Below are 12,227 nucleotides of genomic sequence, written 5' to 3'. Positions count from 1 at the left end.
TAGAAGTGCAACAAAAGGAAAGACTGTCTCATAAATTAAATGATCAAATGTTGTTCTGTAACCCGTTGTATCGATGAGAAATGGTTGTCGGCGCAAACAAATCAGAATTACAGAAAGTTTGATAACCCTACAAAGCCTTTTTGTTACAGGGACAACAGCAAATTTTCAGCTGTTTATATACAGCAATTAGCACCAAACATTTGATATTTTTCACTAGTTCTGAATTATCCCATTTGAGAAGGGCAGTTGGGGCTCCAATGCACCACCGAGTTTTACCATGGCAGGAACGATCTTTAACTCGATATAACTCAGTTTGCAACAAAATGATACCTGGAATCCACATAGCTCTCGACGTCCCAAAGAAAAGAGCCAAAAGTCACAGATTCCAAAATGAGTCTCCTCAAACCACCAAAGCTAATCTTGATGAGATCATCCTTGGAGGAATCAACAGTCCCCTGAGGAGTGATGACAATATCGGGTCTCCCAAACAATGCCTCGGTGTGCTTTTCAATGATGCTAATGGCCTCCCTCGATCTAATTGTTGCATACCTATGAAGGGTCTCTCCATCAAACGACATCACATAGGTTCGCAACCGAGAATGCTTGAGCGCATTGCCAAAACCCCCAGGACTAACGCCTCCAGCCAAGGAAGGGACTTCAGGATGGGAAGACGCCCCTGCTTGCAAAGCCTCCCCTCCACTGCCAGGCCTCACGTCCTCCCCCACTGATTTGTGAATATCACTGTCTTCAGCACCCATTGCACCTGGAAGGATCTTCATTGTCTTCTCAAGTTGAAACCTCTGGTCAACCCGTTTGAGGAAGTACCCATACATGACAGAGGCTGCATAAACCTGCCCAACTTTGAGTTTGCTAATCTTTGCTAAAGAGGTCGAGTCACCCAACCGATTTCCTAGGATGAGAGACAGGTGGTTTTGAATCATCTCGTACGCTTCAGGAGAGTGAAGCTGCTCGAGCTTCTCGTCTTGACTTGGCCATGAATCAACTTGGCCAGAAGGGTCTGAAGCAGTTGGGCTAATGGCAGGTACTAGAGAAACATTAGCATCCATGAATTTCTGCACCACCAAAGCATACAAAATCTCTTCAAGAGCCTTTCTCCTTTCAGTAGCCTTAACCTCGGCGATCCTCCTGATATTGCAGAAGAAGTTAATAATATCTCACTCCAAAACTACAATTCTCCATTTAGTTGCACATACCAAATGGTGGCAAAGTCAAACTTTTTCCTTCATTTATTCTGATTTTACTAAGGAAAACAGCATCAAACTTATGGTTCATTTACGCAGCTTAACTTGACTTAATGTAAACATAACTGGCTCTTAGCTTATCACTCAATCTAGATTGCAACTAACCTGTACAAAACGAGGTCTGTACCAGATGCGGAAGGCTCTTCCTTCTGTTCCTTCTTTTGCTCAGCATCGCGGTCGGTTTGAAGCTGTTCAAGCTGCTGGTCCACTGCACTAGGCACAAGGTGTGGGTGACTAATCATTATCTGAGAGAGGAACTGCCCAATTGGAGACTCCAGCTGAAGTGGGGCGATTGGAGAAGCAGAACCAGCTGAGTCCGGAGACGAAGATGCAGCTGCCGCCCTAACCACGAAGCCTCTCCTGCTTCCATATCCCATTCTCCTATGCCCCACCTTCGGTTGACAGATTGAAAACCGATGCTGCTAAACATGAAATCAGATCAAATATTACTCAACTACTACGCCAAATTTGGCCACAGCTACAAATATTCCGAAAAAAATCGGATGAAATATCGACTAAAAATTGATTTTTTGCATAGACATTTAAGTCATATGCTATAAACAGCACAATTGAACTGCACCAACTAAAACCCCTCAAATCCCAATAAAAATTGAATCTTTCTCAATTTAACAGAAACCCCAGAATTCTCATCAATTACCAGAGGAACCCATTACTCGCAAACTATTCGGGATCATGCAAAATTGAAAAGTAACAACAACCCACGAATTCTCATCAATTACCTTGATTGGCGAGTGAGTTTTGGGACCCAAACGCAGAAATCCGGGTCCATTGGCCGTCAAAATCCCCGGTCGGGCAATCAAATTGGAGGGCCTGGAGGCGGCGATTGATGATTGAAAAACACTCGATGTTGCTGCTGCTTCCATCTTTCAGCTCTGCGAACCCGAAACCCTATAATTTACAATTCGAACTGATAAATTTCACACAAGACAAATGAAATTCTTTTTCTATTTAGACAAATGAGTTGTGCTGTCTAATTATTACCGTCTAATTTAAGTAACAAAATAAAGATGAAAAAAGAGTGAGTAAAAACTTAGCTTATTTTTAGCTACGTTTCTGAAACTTAAATTTAGTCTTACTTTGCTTTTTTTTTTTTTAATTTAAAAGTCGTCATTTTATTCTCTCAAGTTAAAATTTACTCTACTTTGCTCTCAAAACTCAATTTGTGCTTTCTTGAACTTAAAAATCATCTTTATAAAATTCAAAATTTATTCCATGTTGATTTAGATATGTTAATCTCGTATGTAGCTAGGTGCACCGGGCTAATTAACTTTTTTTCTTTCATCTATTCAATGCTTTTAAAATTAATATTATCTGATTGTTGAATGTTGACGTATAATGAAAATTTATAATCAAATTTACTGCACATACGACACTATCTTTTTGAATGTTGGTCTCACGTACATTTTAGGAGGCGATCTATAAATTAAAGTAAAATTATGACTTTTGAATTTTAAGACCTACTCCAACCCTTGGAGTAAAACTCAAATGTTAAGTTCTAAACTTATCCAACTTGCTCCAACCTTTGGGGTAAATATAAATTAAAACTCAAAACTCATTTTTGGGCCAAATTTAGCCCAGATTCTTTCTGTGTTAGTGGGGCTGGCCTACTATATATGTAAATTTTTTTTAGTTTTATATAAATTTATTGAATTCAACATTTAAGATCTAATTTGATGAAATCCAATGGTAAAAATCTAACAGTCCAAATTTAAATCCAACTACTAAAGTACTTAAAAAAAAATTCTTTTATGTGGTTCATATTCTTTCATAGTATTTCACGAGTTTCATGGTGTCAATTAGTGATTTTTCAATATTTGTCAGAATTAAAATATTTTTAGGTTAACATGTTCATAAAATTAAATTAAGATAGTCTACATAATTTTTTTTAAAAGTTATTAGCCTAAATTTATTTTTTAATAATTTCATGTTAAAATTTTAACCCATAAGAGTTTGAGCAAAAAAGCTACTTATGGATTAAAACTAAATTTTTTAGGTTAAAAATTTTAGGTTTTAAGATGATGTTAGGTATTGTTTGGTATGCAGACAGGACAGGACGAGACAGAACGGAAAGGGAGCAAAGATGCCCTCGGATGGAAACAAGGAGGAAGAAGAAAGAGACGGAGATGTTATAATTTTTTGTTCCACGGATATAGAACGAGTTGTTCCAGGGGTGAGGCGGAACGAAAATTCACCCAAAATTCATCCCGTGGAATAATACATTTCACCCGTTTTAGGCACACTAAGCATAGAATGGAACGCCTCGTCCCACTTCATTTCGTCCCGTTCGACATACCAAACGGTAACTAAAGGAGCTTACCTAAAAATAAATAAGTGCAAGAAAAAAGAAATTGACTAATTTGTGATAAACAAGTGAAAAACCCAGCCGCCCCAAGGGACGTATTGTGATCTGTGAATCAGACAGAGACAGTGGAATTCAGCTAGCCATGAAGTTCCGGTACGCCATGGTGTGTTCGTCGAACCAGAACCGGAGCATGGAGGCTCACTCGCTCCTCAAGCGGCAGGGCTTCGACGTCGCGTCGTACGGCACCGGAGCCCACGTCAAGCTCCCTGGTCCCTCTCTCAGAGAACCCAACGTTTACGACTTTGGCACACCTTACAAGCAGATGTTCGACGATCTCCGGCGAAAAGACCCCGAACTGTATCCTCCTCCTCTGAACTTGTTCTTCTCTCGATTTTGTTCAATTGGGGTTTTCAAATTATGTATCTTTCTTGTTTCGATTGGGTTTTTCGAATTCTGGGTTTTGGGGAATATGATATTTTGGTGATGAAATAGATTCCTATAAATATCCAGAAAATAGTGCGAACAAAATGTTTTGGTAGGAGCAGATTGGTTAACAGGAAAGAAAAAGAAGAACTTTGAGACTCTGTTGATATATGCAACTGAGATTGTAGGTTCAAAGCTTCAATATTTGGAGATTAAGTGGGCAGTCTGATAGATTTTATGTTTGAACTTACCCGTGGCTTTTAAGAGTAAATTCGATATTTGTGGATTCGAGGCGTTTAGCGAAGAGAATAGAATAGTTGATGATGATGACTATTGATTGGTAGCTCTGAGTAGCAATGCTCGAGTATTGTGGGATGTATGAACTGGAATTTATGTGCATACTTTGCGTTCTGAACCGTGTTGTTTTTTATGCAAAGTGCAACCTTGACGATAAGTACAGGTACAAGCGTAATGGCATCTTGCCTATGCTTAAAAGAAACTTGGGAGTCAAACTGGCACCTCAGCGATGGCAGGACAATGCTGCCGACGGTTCCTTTGATGTGGTGTTAACATTCGAAGAAAAGGTTTTTGACATGGTTATTGAAGGTTGGTTTTAACTCCCTTCTCCTAGTTTCGGCTTGTATCTTCTGGATTTCAATAGTCCACAGTAATTCGATAATCAATTAATTAAATGCTCTTCTTTGTGTTGGTAGTGTTGTTTCTTGGCAATCTCTTTCTGTCGAGCTGTTGGAATATGACTAGCTGGTAGAGTTTGAGCTCGTAAGTTATAGGCATGCAATTTCTTTCAGCTTAACGTAATCATTGGAGATGGTAACAAACAACGATTGATATTTGAAATGGATTCTTTTTCCATCTGGGAAATGTAAGAAAGTAAGAAACTTTGAGTTTATAGGTTCCCAGGATTATTAGATTTTATACATACAACAGAGATGCTGGTTCTAGGAACTTGTGGTTAATGAACCTCAAGGAAAAGATAAAGTTTAAACCTCAAGAGAGTTTTTGATAAAAAATAACATATTGGATGGTTGAAAGTTTCTGTTTAGTTGAGCATATGTGGAAGAATTTATTTTGAACTGAAAACCCGAGTTGGATGGTAGGGGAGAATGCTGAAATGTGTTGGCTTGAGTCTGCCTGCTTTATACGTGGTGATATTTTTCGCAGAGAAGGCTGTAGGTGGGAGAGACTCTACTTATGCCTAAAAAATGGAAATTGAATAACTTAACTGGGTTTTGATCAGATTTCTCTGTGGATTTGATTTCATAATCTTTCGCTTGCTGTAATTCACAGAACCAAATGAATCATATGGACTTATATTTGAACTTTGAACTTTTAGTCCAAACTCTAACAAAAGCTTCAAAAGTATTGGCACCATCTACTTTTGTTTATCTTTTAGTTTTATGAAAACTAAAAGAAGATTTGTGCAGTTAATCTGTAACTTGAAGATGCCATCCTTGTTTGCTTGTCTGACCCGTGTGCAACAATGTATAGATCTCAACAACCGGGACCATGTTCTTAGGAAATGTGTGCTGATAATCAACTTGGAGGTGAAAGATAACCACGAGGAGGCGGCTGTAGGAGCTCGTCTTGCTTTAGATCTTTGCCAAGAGGTCTGTATTTATGGTTGCATTGACACCCCATAATCTGTAATGCAAAATAGTAATGCTGACGGGTACATTATCGTTAATTTTTTTCCAGATCGAAGCAGCCGAATCGTGGGAGGAATCAATTGATGATATTGTATCTGGTTTTGAGAAACAGCAGCGACGGAAGTTAGTGTATAGCATCTCATTTTATTGAAACTGTACTAATAGTCTGTTAGGGAGATTTCGAAAAACCAAGACCCGGTGTTGCTGGTAACTTATGTGCACTGACTGTTCTCCCTAAATGTACTTCTTGCTTAAGCACCAGTTTCAATAATATCTTGATTAGAGCAACTCTCCTACCAGTAATACTAATACGGAGTACGAAGATGAGACTTAAACACCAAAATTCTATTCTGCGAGAGGTAAGGATAACGTCATCTTGACATCTCGTGCCAAATTTTTCTCGACCAACTGACATTAGCAGCTCAATGTATAAACGTATTTACTTTGGTTTCACCAAAAGTAATCAACTGTCAATTTCCAATGGTACTTATTTTTAATTATTTGTAAACTCCAAAAACATCAATTTGAAATGTGAAAAAATTGTCAACGTCATCGTTGACATTTCTCAACTCTTATCCCCCACTCTCTAGCTTCCCCCCAACTGCTTTGTACGGCAAAGCAATTACCTTTCATTTCATTTTCTCGAGCTTTTTTCTCGGGAACCAAACACCCTGCGCCCCGCCATGGCTTCCGAACCGGAGGGCGGGAAGAGCTGGGAGGACCTCCTCAGAAAGATGCTGCCTGCCGGCGCACCATTACCCGACGAAGAGCACCTCGACTACTCCATCGCCGTCGAATACGAAGGCTCTCCTCTGCACTACGACCCGCCCAAGGTTGATCCGGTTAACCTCGACTCTCTCGATCTTTACTCTTCTTCCGTTACCGCTGGTTCGGTTGAAGCCCCGTCTTCGATTCCGGTGGCGTCGCCGGTCGGTCAGAAGGTCTCGCGGTTCAGACGGGTGAGGAACGGCGGCGTTGTGAAGGAGACGAGTAGAACGACGTCGTCTTCGACTCCGCGGACGCAACCGGAGCTGCGAAACCGCAGGGAAGGATCGGAATTTGAAGGAGCAGAGGAAGGTTTCAGCTCTGAGTTGCCGGCTCAAGACTCGAACTTGGAGCACAAACCGACCGGCGGCGCCACCGGAGGAAAGAGGGCGGCTGTCGTGACTTTCAATGAACCAAGAGATTCGGAGAACGAGGACGAGGGTGAAGATAACGACTCGTCCCCGCAATCGAGCGCGGCCACCGAACAGGTGGGATCGCCGGTTGTAGGGCCCTCTTCGCCCGGGAGGCGATCGAGTAAGAGAGGGATTTGCAGCAGGTGCGGGAAAGGGAACAGATTGAAGGAGAGAGAGTGGTGTTTGGTGTGCGACGCCAAGTACTGCAGCAATTGCTTGCTGAAGGCGATGGGGTCGATGCCGGAGGGGAGGAAATGTGTGAGCTGCATTGGGCAGCCAATAGACGAGTCCATGAGGTCGAACTTGGGGAAGTGTTCGAGGATCCTGTCGAGGGTTTGCAGCCCTTTGGAGATTCGGCAGATAATGAGGGGCGAGAAGGAGTGCCCCGCCAATCAGCTTCGGCCGGAGCAGTTGGTTGTGAATGGAAGCAAGCTGAGGGAAGAAGAACTGGCTGAGATTTTGGGATGTGAATTGCCTCCTCAGAAGTTGAAACCTGGGAGGTATTGGTACGATAAGGATTCCGGTCTTTGGGGAAAGGTGAGCTTTTTTTTAGCAAATGGATGAGCATTTGCAGTAGGGTTTTTTGTGCTTTGTATGTTTATAGTCCTGTGTGCTTGATTTCAGGAGGGTGAGAAGCCGGATAGGATTATTAGCTCGAAACTCAATGTTGGGGGTAAGATTCGGTTTGATGCAAGCAATGGGAACACCAAAGTGTTCATGAATGGCCGAGAGATCACAAAGATTGAGCGTAGGGTGTTGAAGGTATTACCTAAATGTCCATAATGAATGAGTATGTTGGTAGTAGAGCTCCGTTTTCAATACAAACAAATGCAACAATAATTTGGAAATCTAAACCCTAAACCCCTAGTATGAAAAAGTGAATCTGTCAATCCAATGGTTGCAAATGTGAATTCGTACTATAGGATTTTCCATAATAAGTAAGTTTGTAAGATAATCATCTGTCTAGTTGAAAGTCTTCTAATGAAAGTTAACAATAAGAAGAAGCTTCTTCATATTTTTTGGTGATTGCATAAATCATTTGTTTACATACGACAAAGCTTATCATTTTCCTTTTCACTTGCATCTCAGCTGGCCAAAGTGCAGTGCCCTCCGGATACTCATTTCTGGGTGTATGATGATGGTTCTTATGAGGAGGAAGGCCAGAATAACATTAAGGGGAATATATGGGGAAAGGTTCTTTCGTACCTTGAATGTTGGTTAATTGTTGTTTGGTGCACGTTTGAAATTGTGACAGATTATTGTGAGTCGAATTTTTATTCTCTTGCAGTTTGGTTTTTGGTAGGCAGGCATCCACTCGTTTCATTTGTTCATTATTCTCATTGCCTGTACCACCTGGTAATCAAAATGGGGCACAAGAAGATCCGATGACACCTTCAAGCAGGTCAGTCCGGGAATTCTGGGAACAGGGAAGAGTTCAGAAACTTCTGTTATTTGGCTTGGAGGGATCTGGAACTAGCACCATCTTCAAGCAGGTATTGCCCCCCTTCTCTTCAGGGTGCCTTGCATGGTACACGTCTTTTTGAGTTTACGTGTTTCCTAGTGTCTGATCTAGTCAAGCAAGACTTGAATAGACTTGCTCTATCCGGTGTCTGGTTCCTCATTGGTTTACAGTTATGCAACTATAAAATATTTAAAACTGCTTTCGCTAAATGCAAAGATGTTAGTAGTTGCATTTACCTTGTTTTCAATTTGACTCGTGACATATTTAATCAGTTGACAATTAAAATGTGTTTCCTTTACCATGATAGTGAACTTACCTTATCTTCCCATATGTCATTACATGGTTTGCAATCTTTCACTGAAACCATTGGCTCTTTTTGACTGAACAAACCCCAACTAGGAGTCTAGAAATTTAGCAAGTATGGTAAAACCATAGAAGTAGCCAAGATGCTGCATGTTTTAATGGATCAAGAACATTATTAGAAGCAGGGGAAATCCAATTAGCTCAGTCGCTGATATATTGCAAGTATGGTAAATGTGGGCATTCACCTTGGAAAACATTAATTTAAACATTTAACATAGATGTGCTGACGTGTAGCATTGTGAGTCATTAGGTTTTGTGTGAATGATTTAGATTCAAAACCAAGGGAAAACAGGGATATTAAAATAGGATTGGAGTCCATTTAATGTATTAACTTACCTTTTGTGGATAATCAAACTGCATGATACCTTGAAGACCGGTTAGCGAAAAGCCCCTAGGGCTTGGTGCTTTTGTTTTTGCTGTTTATTATTTCATTCGCTTTTTTTTGGTATCAGAACTTTGAAAGCTTTATTTCTTGGACAGTACATCTTAAAAATGCTTATGTCATCCTTCTTTTACCCATGGAACAGGCTAAGCTCTTATACGGGAACAAGTTCACTTCCGAAGAGCTGCAGAACATCAAACTCATGATTCAGAGCAATATGTATAAGTATCTAAGTATATTACTTGAGGGCCGAGAACGTTTTGAAGAGGAAGCATTGACAGAGAATAGGATATCTTTGTTGGCTGCTCATGAGTCCCCTTCAGGTCAACATGACCTTTTACTTTTTCTGTTTACAAAAATACGGTAGCTGCTTGCTATGTCCATGTCCATCTTTGCAACAAAACTCTAGATCCATGATTGTTGTAGTTGTTTCTAACATAGATACATTGCATTATGGTGGTCATGATGGATGGTGGTCATGTCTGATTTGTTTTTGCGTTAAATACTACTTCAAATACAGCTACCTTGACAGGGCTGGTAGTTTTTTTTATTGATAGATGGGTCAACCTTCTCTTAGTCTGATTCTCTGCTGCTGCTGTTGGTCAAATTTTGTTTGTTTGTTTGTTAGAATCAAGTAGAACAGTGGCGTTGGCATATCATTTTTTTGTCTGTCCGAAAAGGAAAAAATGCTTCCCCTATTGGTTTCATCTTATGTCTAACATAATTTAAACTCATGATTGTCCCCTTGTTATTAATATTGAAGAAATGTTATACTGGTTGAAGAGGAAAATGTTTACATCTTAAGAGAGAATATTTTGCTTATTTGGTTCTCTGCTTGTAGGCATGAATGAACCTTAAGTCAGTGGTTGACTGTGAAATGAATTTATGTGAAACAGTAGTTGATGAAAGTGAGCAATGCATCTATGCAATCAACCAAAGGTTCAAGCACTTTTCTGACTGGTTACTGGATATCATGGCAACTGGAGACTTGGATGCATTCTTTCCTGCTGCGACACGTGAGTATGCTCCTATTGTGGATGAAGTGTGGAGAGATTCTGCCATCCAGGAAACATACAAAAGGAGGGAGGAACTAGACTGCCTTCCTGAAGTTGCCAAATATTTCTTAGATCGGGTTAGTCATTACTCATTTTTGCCTTACTCTTTTGGCTCCAAATTGCATGCCTGTTAAAACTTTATTTGGAAGATCAAAGTTTGTTAATCACAGAATTGATAGTATTCCTTTTATGGAATTTTCATATTTAGTTTATGATCATTCACATGTACTTTGAATTAATATTAAGACTATGTTTGGATAGAATATGGTTTAATTGGTTGATATATACGTGGGTGACATTTTAAGCAGGCTTGGATGCTTTGTCGCTAGCTAAACTAAATTTGCAATATTCATGTTTTATTCTTATGCACATTTGGTGTTTCATTTCTAACAGGCTATAGAAATATCAAGTAACGAGTATGAGCCGTCCGAGAAAGACATTTTATATGCTGAGGGCGTTACACAGAGCAATGGGCTTGCCTCTATGGAATTTTCATTTGATGACATAAGTGCCACGTCTGAGCCATACAATGAAAACTATGAATGTTCCCTTCCCTTGACTAAGTAATACCTTCATTCTTTCATCGTCAGTCGAGCTTCCCATCTTGTCCTCATACTGTATCTTTTTTTCTGTTTCCAATGAGACCATCAGTCTGTTGCTCACTGGATTTTATTGTCTCAGGTATCAACTAATTCGCATTAATTCCAAGGGACTGAGTGATGGTTGCAAATGGCTGGAAATGTTTGCAGATGTGAGGGCAGTGATTTTTTGTGTTGTGTTGAGCGACTATGATCAAATGTGGGCCCACGGTAATGGTCTTCTTCGTAATAAATTGCTGGCAAGCAGAGATTTGTTTGAGAGTTTGGTACGGCACCCTTGTTTCAGAGACACTCCGTTTGTGCTCTTTCTGAACAAATACGATGCCTTTGAAGGCAAGATAAACCAGGTTCCGTTGTCTGCCTGCGAGTGGCTAAAGGACTTCAGTCCTGTTAAGCCTCGTGGTAATAGTCAGTCTCTGGCACAGCAAGCATATTATTACGTGGCGGTGAAATTCAAAGAGCTGTATTCATCCATAAGCGGCGAAAAGTTGTTTGTGGCGCAGACCCGAGCTCGGGAGGCTGCCTCAGTTGACGAGGCATTCAAGTACGTACGGGAGGTCCTCAAGTGGGATGAAGAAAAGAATGATAATTTCTTTGCAGTAAATGGGGACGACTCATTTTACAGCACGGAGATGAGTTCTTCTCCATATGTCAGGGAGGAATAGACCACGCTTCTCCGTGGCTCTGCAGGTGAGCACCATGTGAAGTGAAAAGTTGGAAGGCTTGAACTTGTCACTGGGGAAACACCGAAACTGCTCCAACGAACATGGGGGGCTACGTGCTGCCGTTTGTTCAACTGATGGAAGGATGAGTAGCGAAGACAGTTCGGCTGCATTTCTTTGTCTCTTTGTTCTTTTCCTCCTCCTTTCTCAGGCCGGACTTGTTTTCAACGTAGGCCGGATTTGTTTTCGTCTTAGGCCGGATTTGGTTTCAAGGTTCATTGACAGTGTTGCTGGTTATGTACAGGATTAAAAATTGATTTGTAACATAAGCTCATTTTTAAAGGAGTGGTATTTTTCTGTACAGCAAATTCAAAAGTGAATAAAAAGCCACTCTCATAAGGTTTTCTGTTTTTCAAGTTAAAATTTCTATTTGCTTATTTCAAATTGAATGAGGATTCTCTCTGGATCCTCTTTGTGAGGATCCCGAGAATCCTTTAATTACATATGTTAATTGTATATTGTGCGGTTAGTTTTCGTCAAGTACTGTTTATATTTAATTTTAAATAAAAAAAAAAATTATGATCGCATGATGTACGATCGACGAACGTGATTGTAGGATCTTCGAGATTCGAATTAACCGGGTTTAATTTTTTATTTATATTTTATGGGGTGGGAGTTTGAAATTGAATGGCCTATGACTCTGTCAAAGTCAAAACTGCTGTGAAGAAGACAGCTGATACCTTAGCCTGATATTGAGGAACCTGGTTAGGCTAGGAGGACTCGTTCTTACATAGTTAAGCTGACCGACTTTGTGTTGCTTTACATCCGATTACAAAGAAAACATAGACCTA

At 40.3% G+C, this 12,227-nt stretch overlaps 3 protein-coding genes across 4 annotated transcripts; 2 read left to right on the top strand and 1 right to left on the bottom strand.

Moving 5' to 3' along the window:
- Positions 1-6: 6 nt before the first annotated feature.
- On the bottom strand, positions 7-2,227 carry LOC126599977 (UV-B-induced protein At3g17800, chloroplastic-like). The gene is made up of 3 exons (XM_050266469.1): positions 2,003-2,227; positions 1,368-1,684; positions 7-1,146 (listed from the first exon to the last, which is right to left on the bottom strand). Exons 1-3 carry the CDS (start codon positions 2,144-2,146, stop codon positions 309-311), a joined length of 1,299 nt encoding a protein of 432 aa, XP_050122426.1. The 5' UTR covers positions 2,147-2,227; the 3' UTR covers positions 7-308.
- A 1,399-nt stretch (positions 2,228-3,626) lies between these two features.
- LOC126599956 (uncharacterized) lies at positions 3,627-5,963 on the top strand. The gene is made up of 4 exons (XM_050266438.1): positions 3,627-3,942; positions 4,469-4,614; positions 5,518-5,636; positions 5,725-5,963. Exons 1-4 carry the CDS (start codon positions 3,728-3,730, stop codon positions 5,824-5,826), a joined length of 582 nt encoding a protein of 193 aa, XP_050122395.1. The 5' UTR covers positions 3,627-3,727; the 3' UTR covers positions 5,827-5,963.
- A 290-nt stretch (positions 5,964-6,253) lies between these two features.
- LOC126599955 (extra-large guanine nucleotide-binding protein 3-like) lies at positions 6,254-11,775 on the top strand. Of its 2 annotated transcripts, none has more exons than XM_050266437.1 (8): positions 6,254-7,390; positions 7,478-7,615; positions 7,943-8,047; positions 8,161-8,346; positions 9,206-9,383; positions 9,960-10,192; positions 10,509-10,678; positions 10,797-11,775. In XM_050266437.1, the coding sequence occupies exons 1-8, from the start codon at positions 6,359-6,361 to the stop codon at positions 11,377-11,379; spliced, it is 2,625 nt and encodes an 874-aa protein (XP_050122394.1). In that variant the 5' UTR covers positions 6,254-6,358; the 3' UTR covers positions 11,380-11,775. The 2 variants fall into 2 exon arrangements, with proteins under 2 accessions (XP_050122394.1, XP_050122393.1); XM_050266436.1 differs by having other exon boundaries at positions 6,259-7,390; positions 9,957-10,192.
- The last annotated feature ends 452 nt before the right edge of the window (positions 11,776-12,227 follow it).

The sequence above is a fragment of the Malus sylvestris genome, chromosome 14 (genome assembly GCF_916048215.2).
Source record: "Malus sylvestris chromosome 14, drMalSylv7.2, whole genome shotgun sequence".
NCBI lineage: Eukaryota > Viridiplantae > Streptophyta > Magnoliopsida > Rosales > Rosaceae > Malus > Malus sylvestris.
Note: the sequence above shows the minus strand (reverse complement) of the source record. Positions and strands in the feature narration are given on the sequence as shown.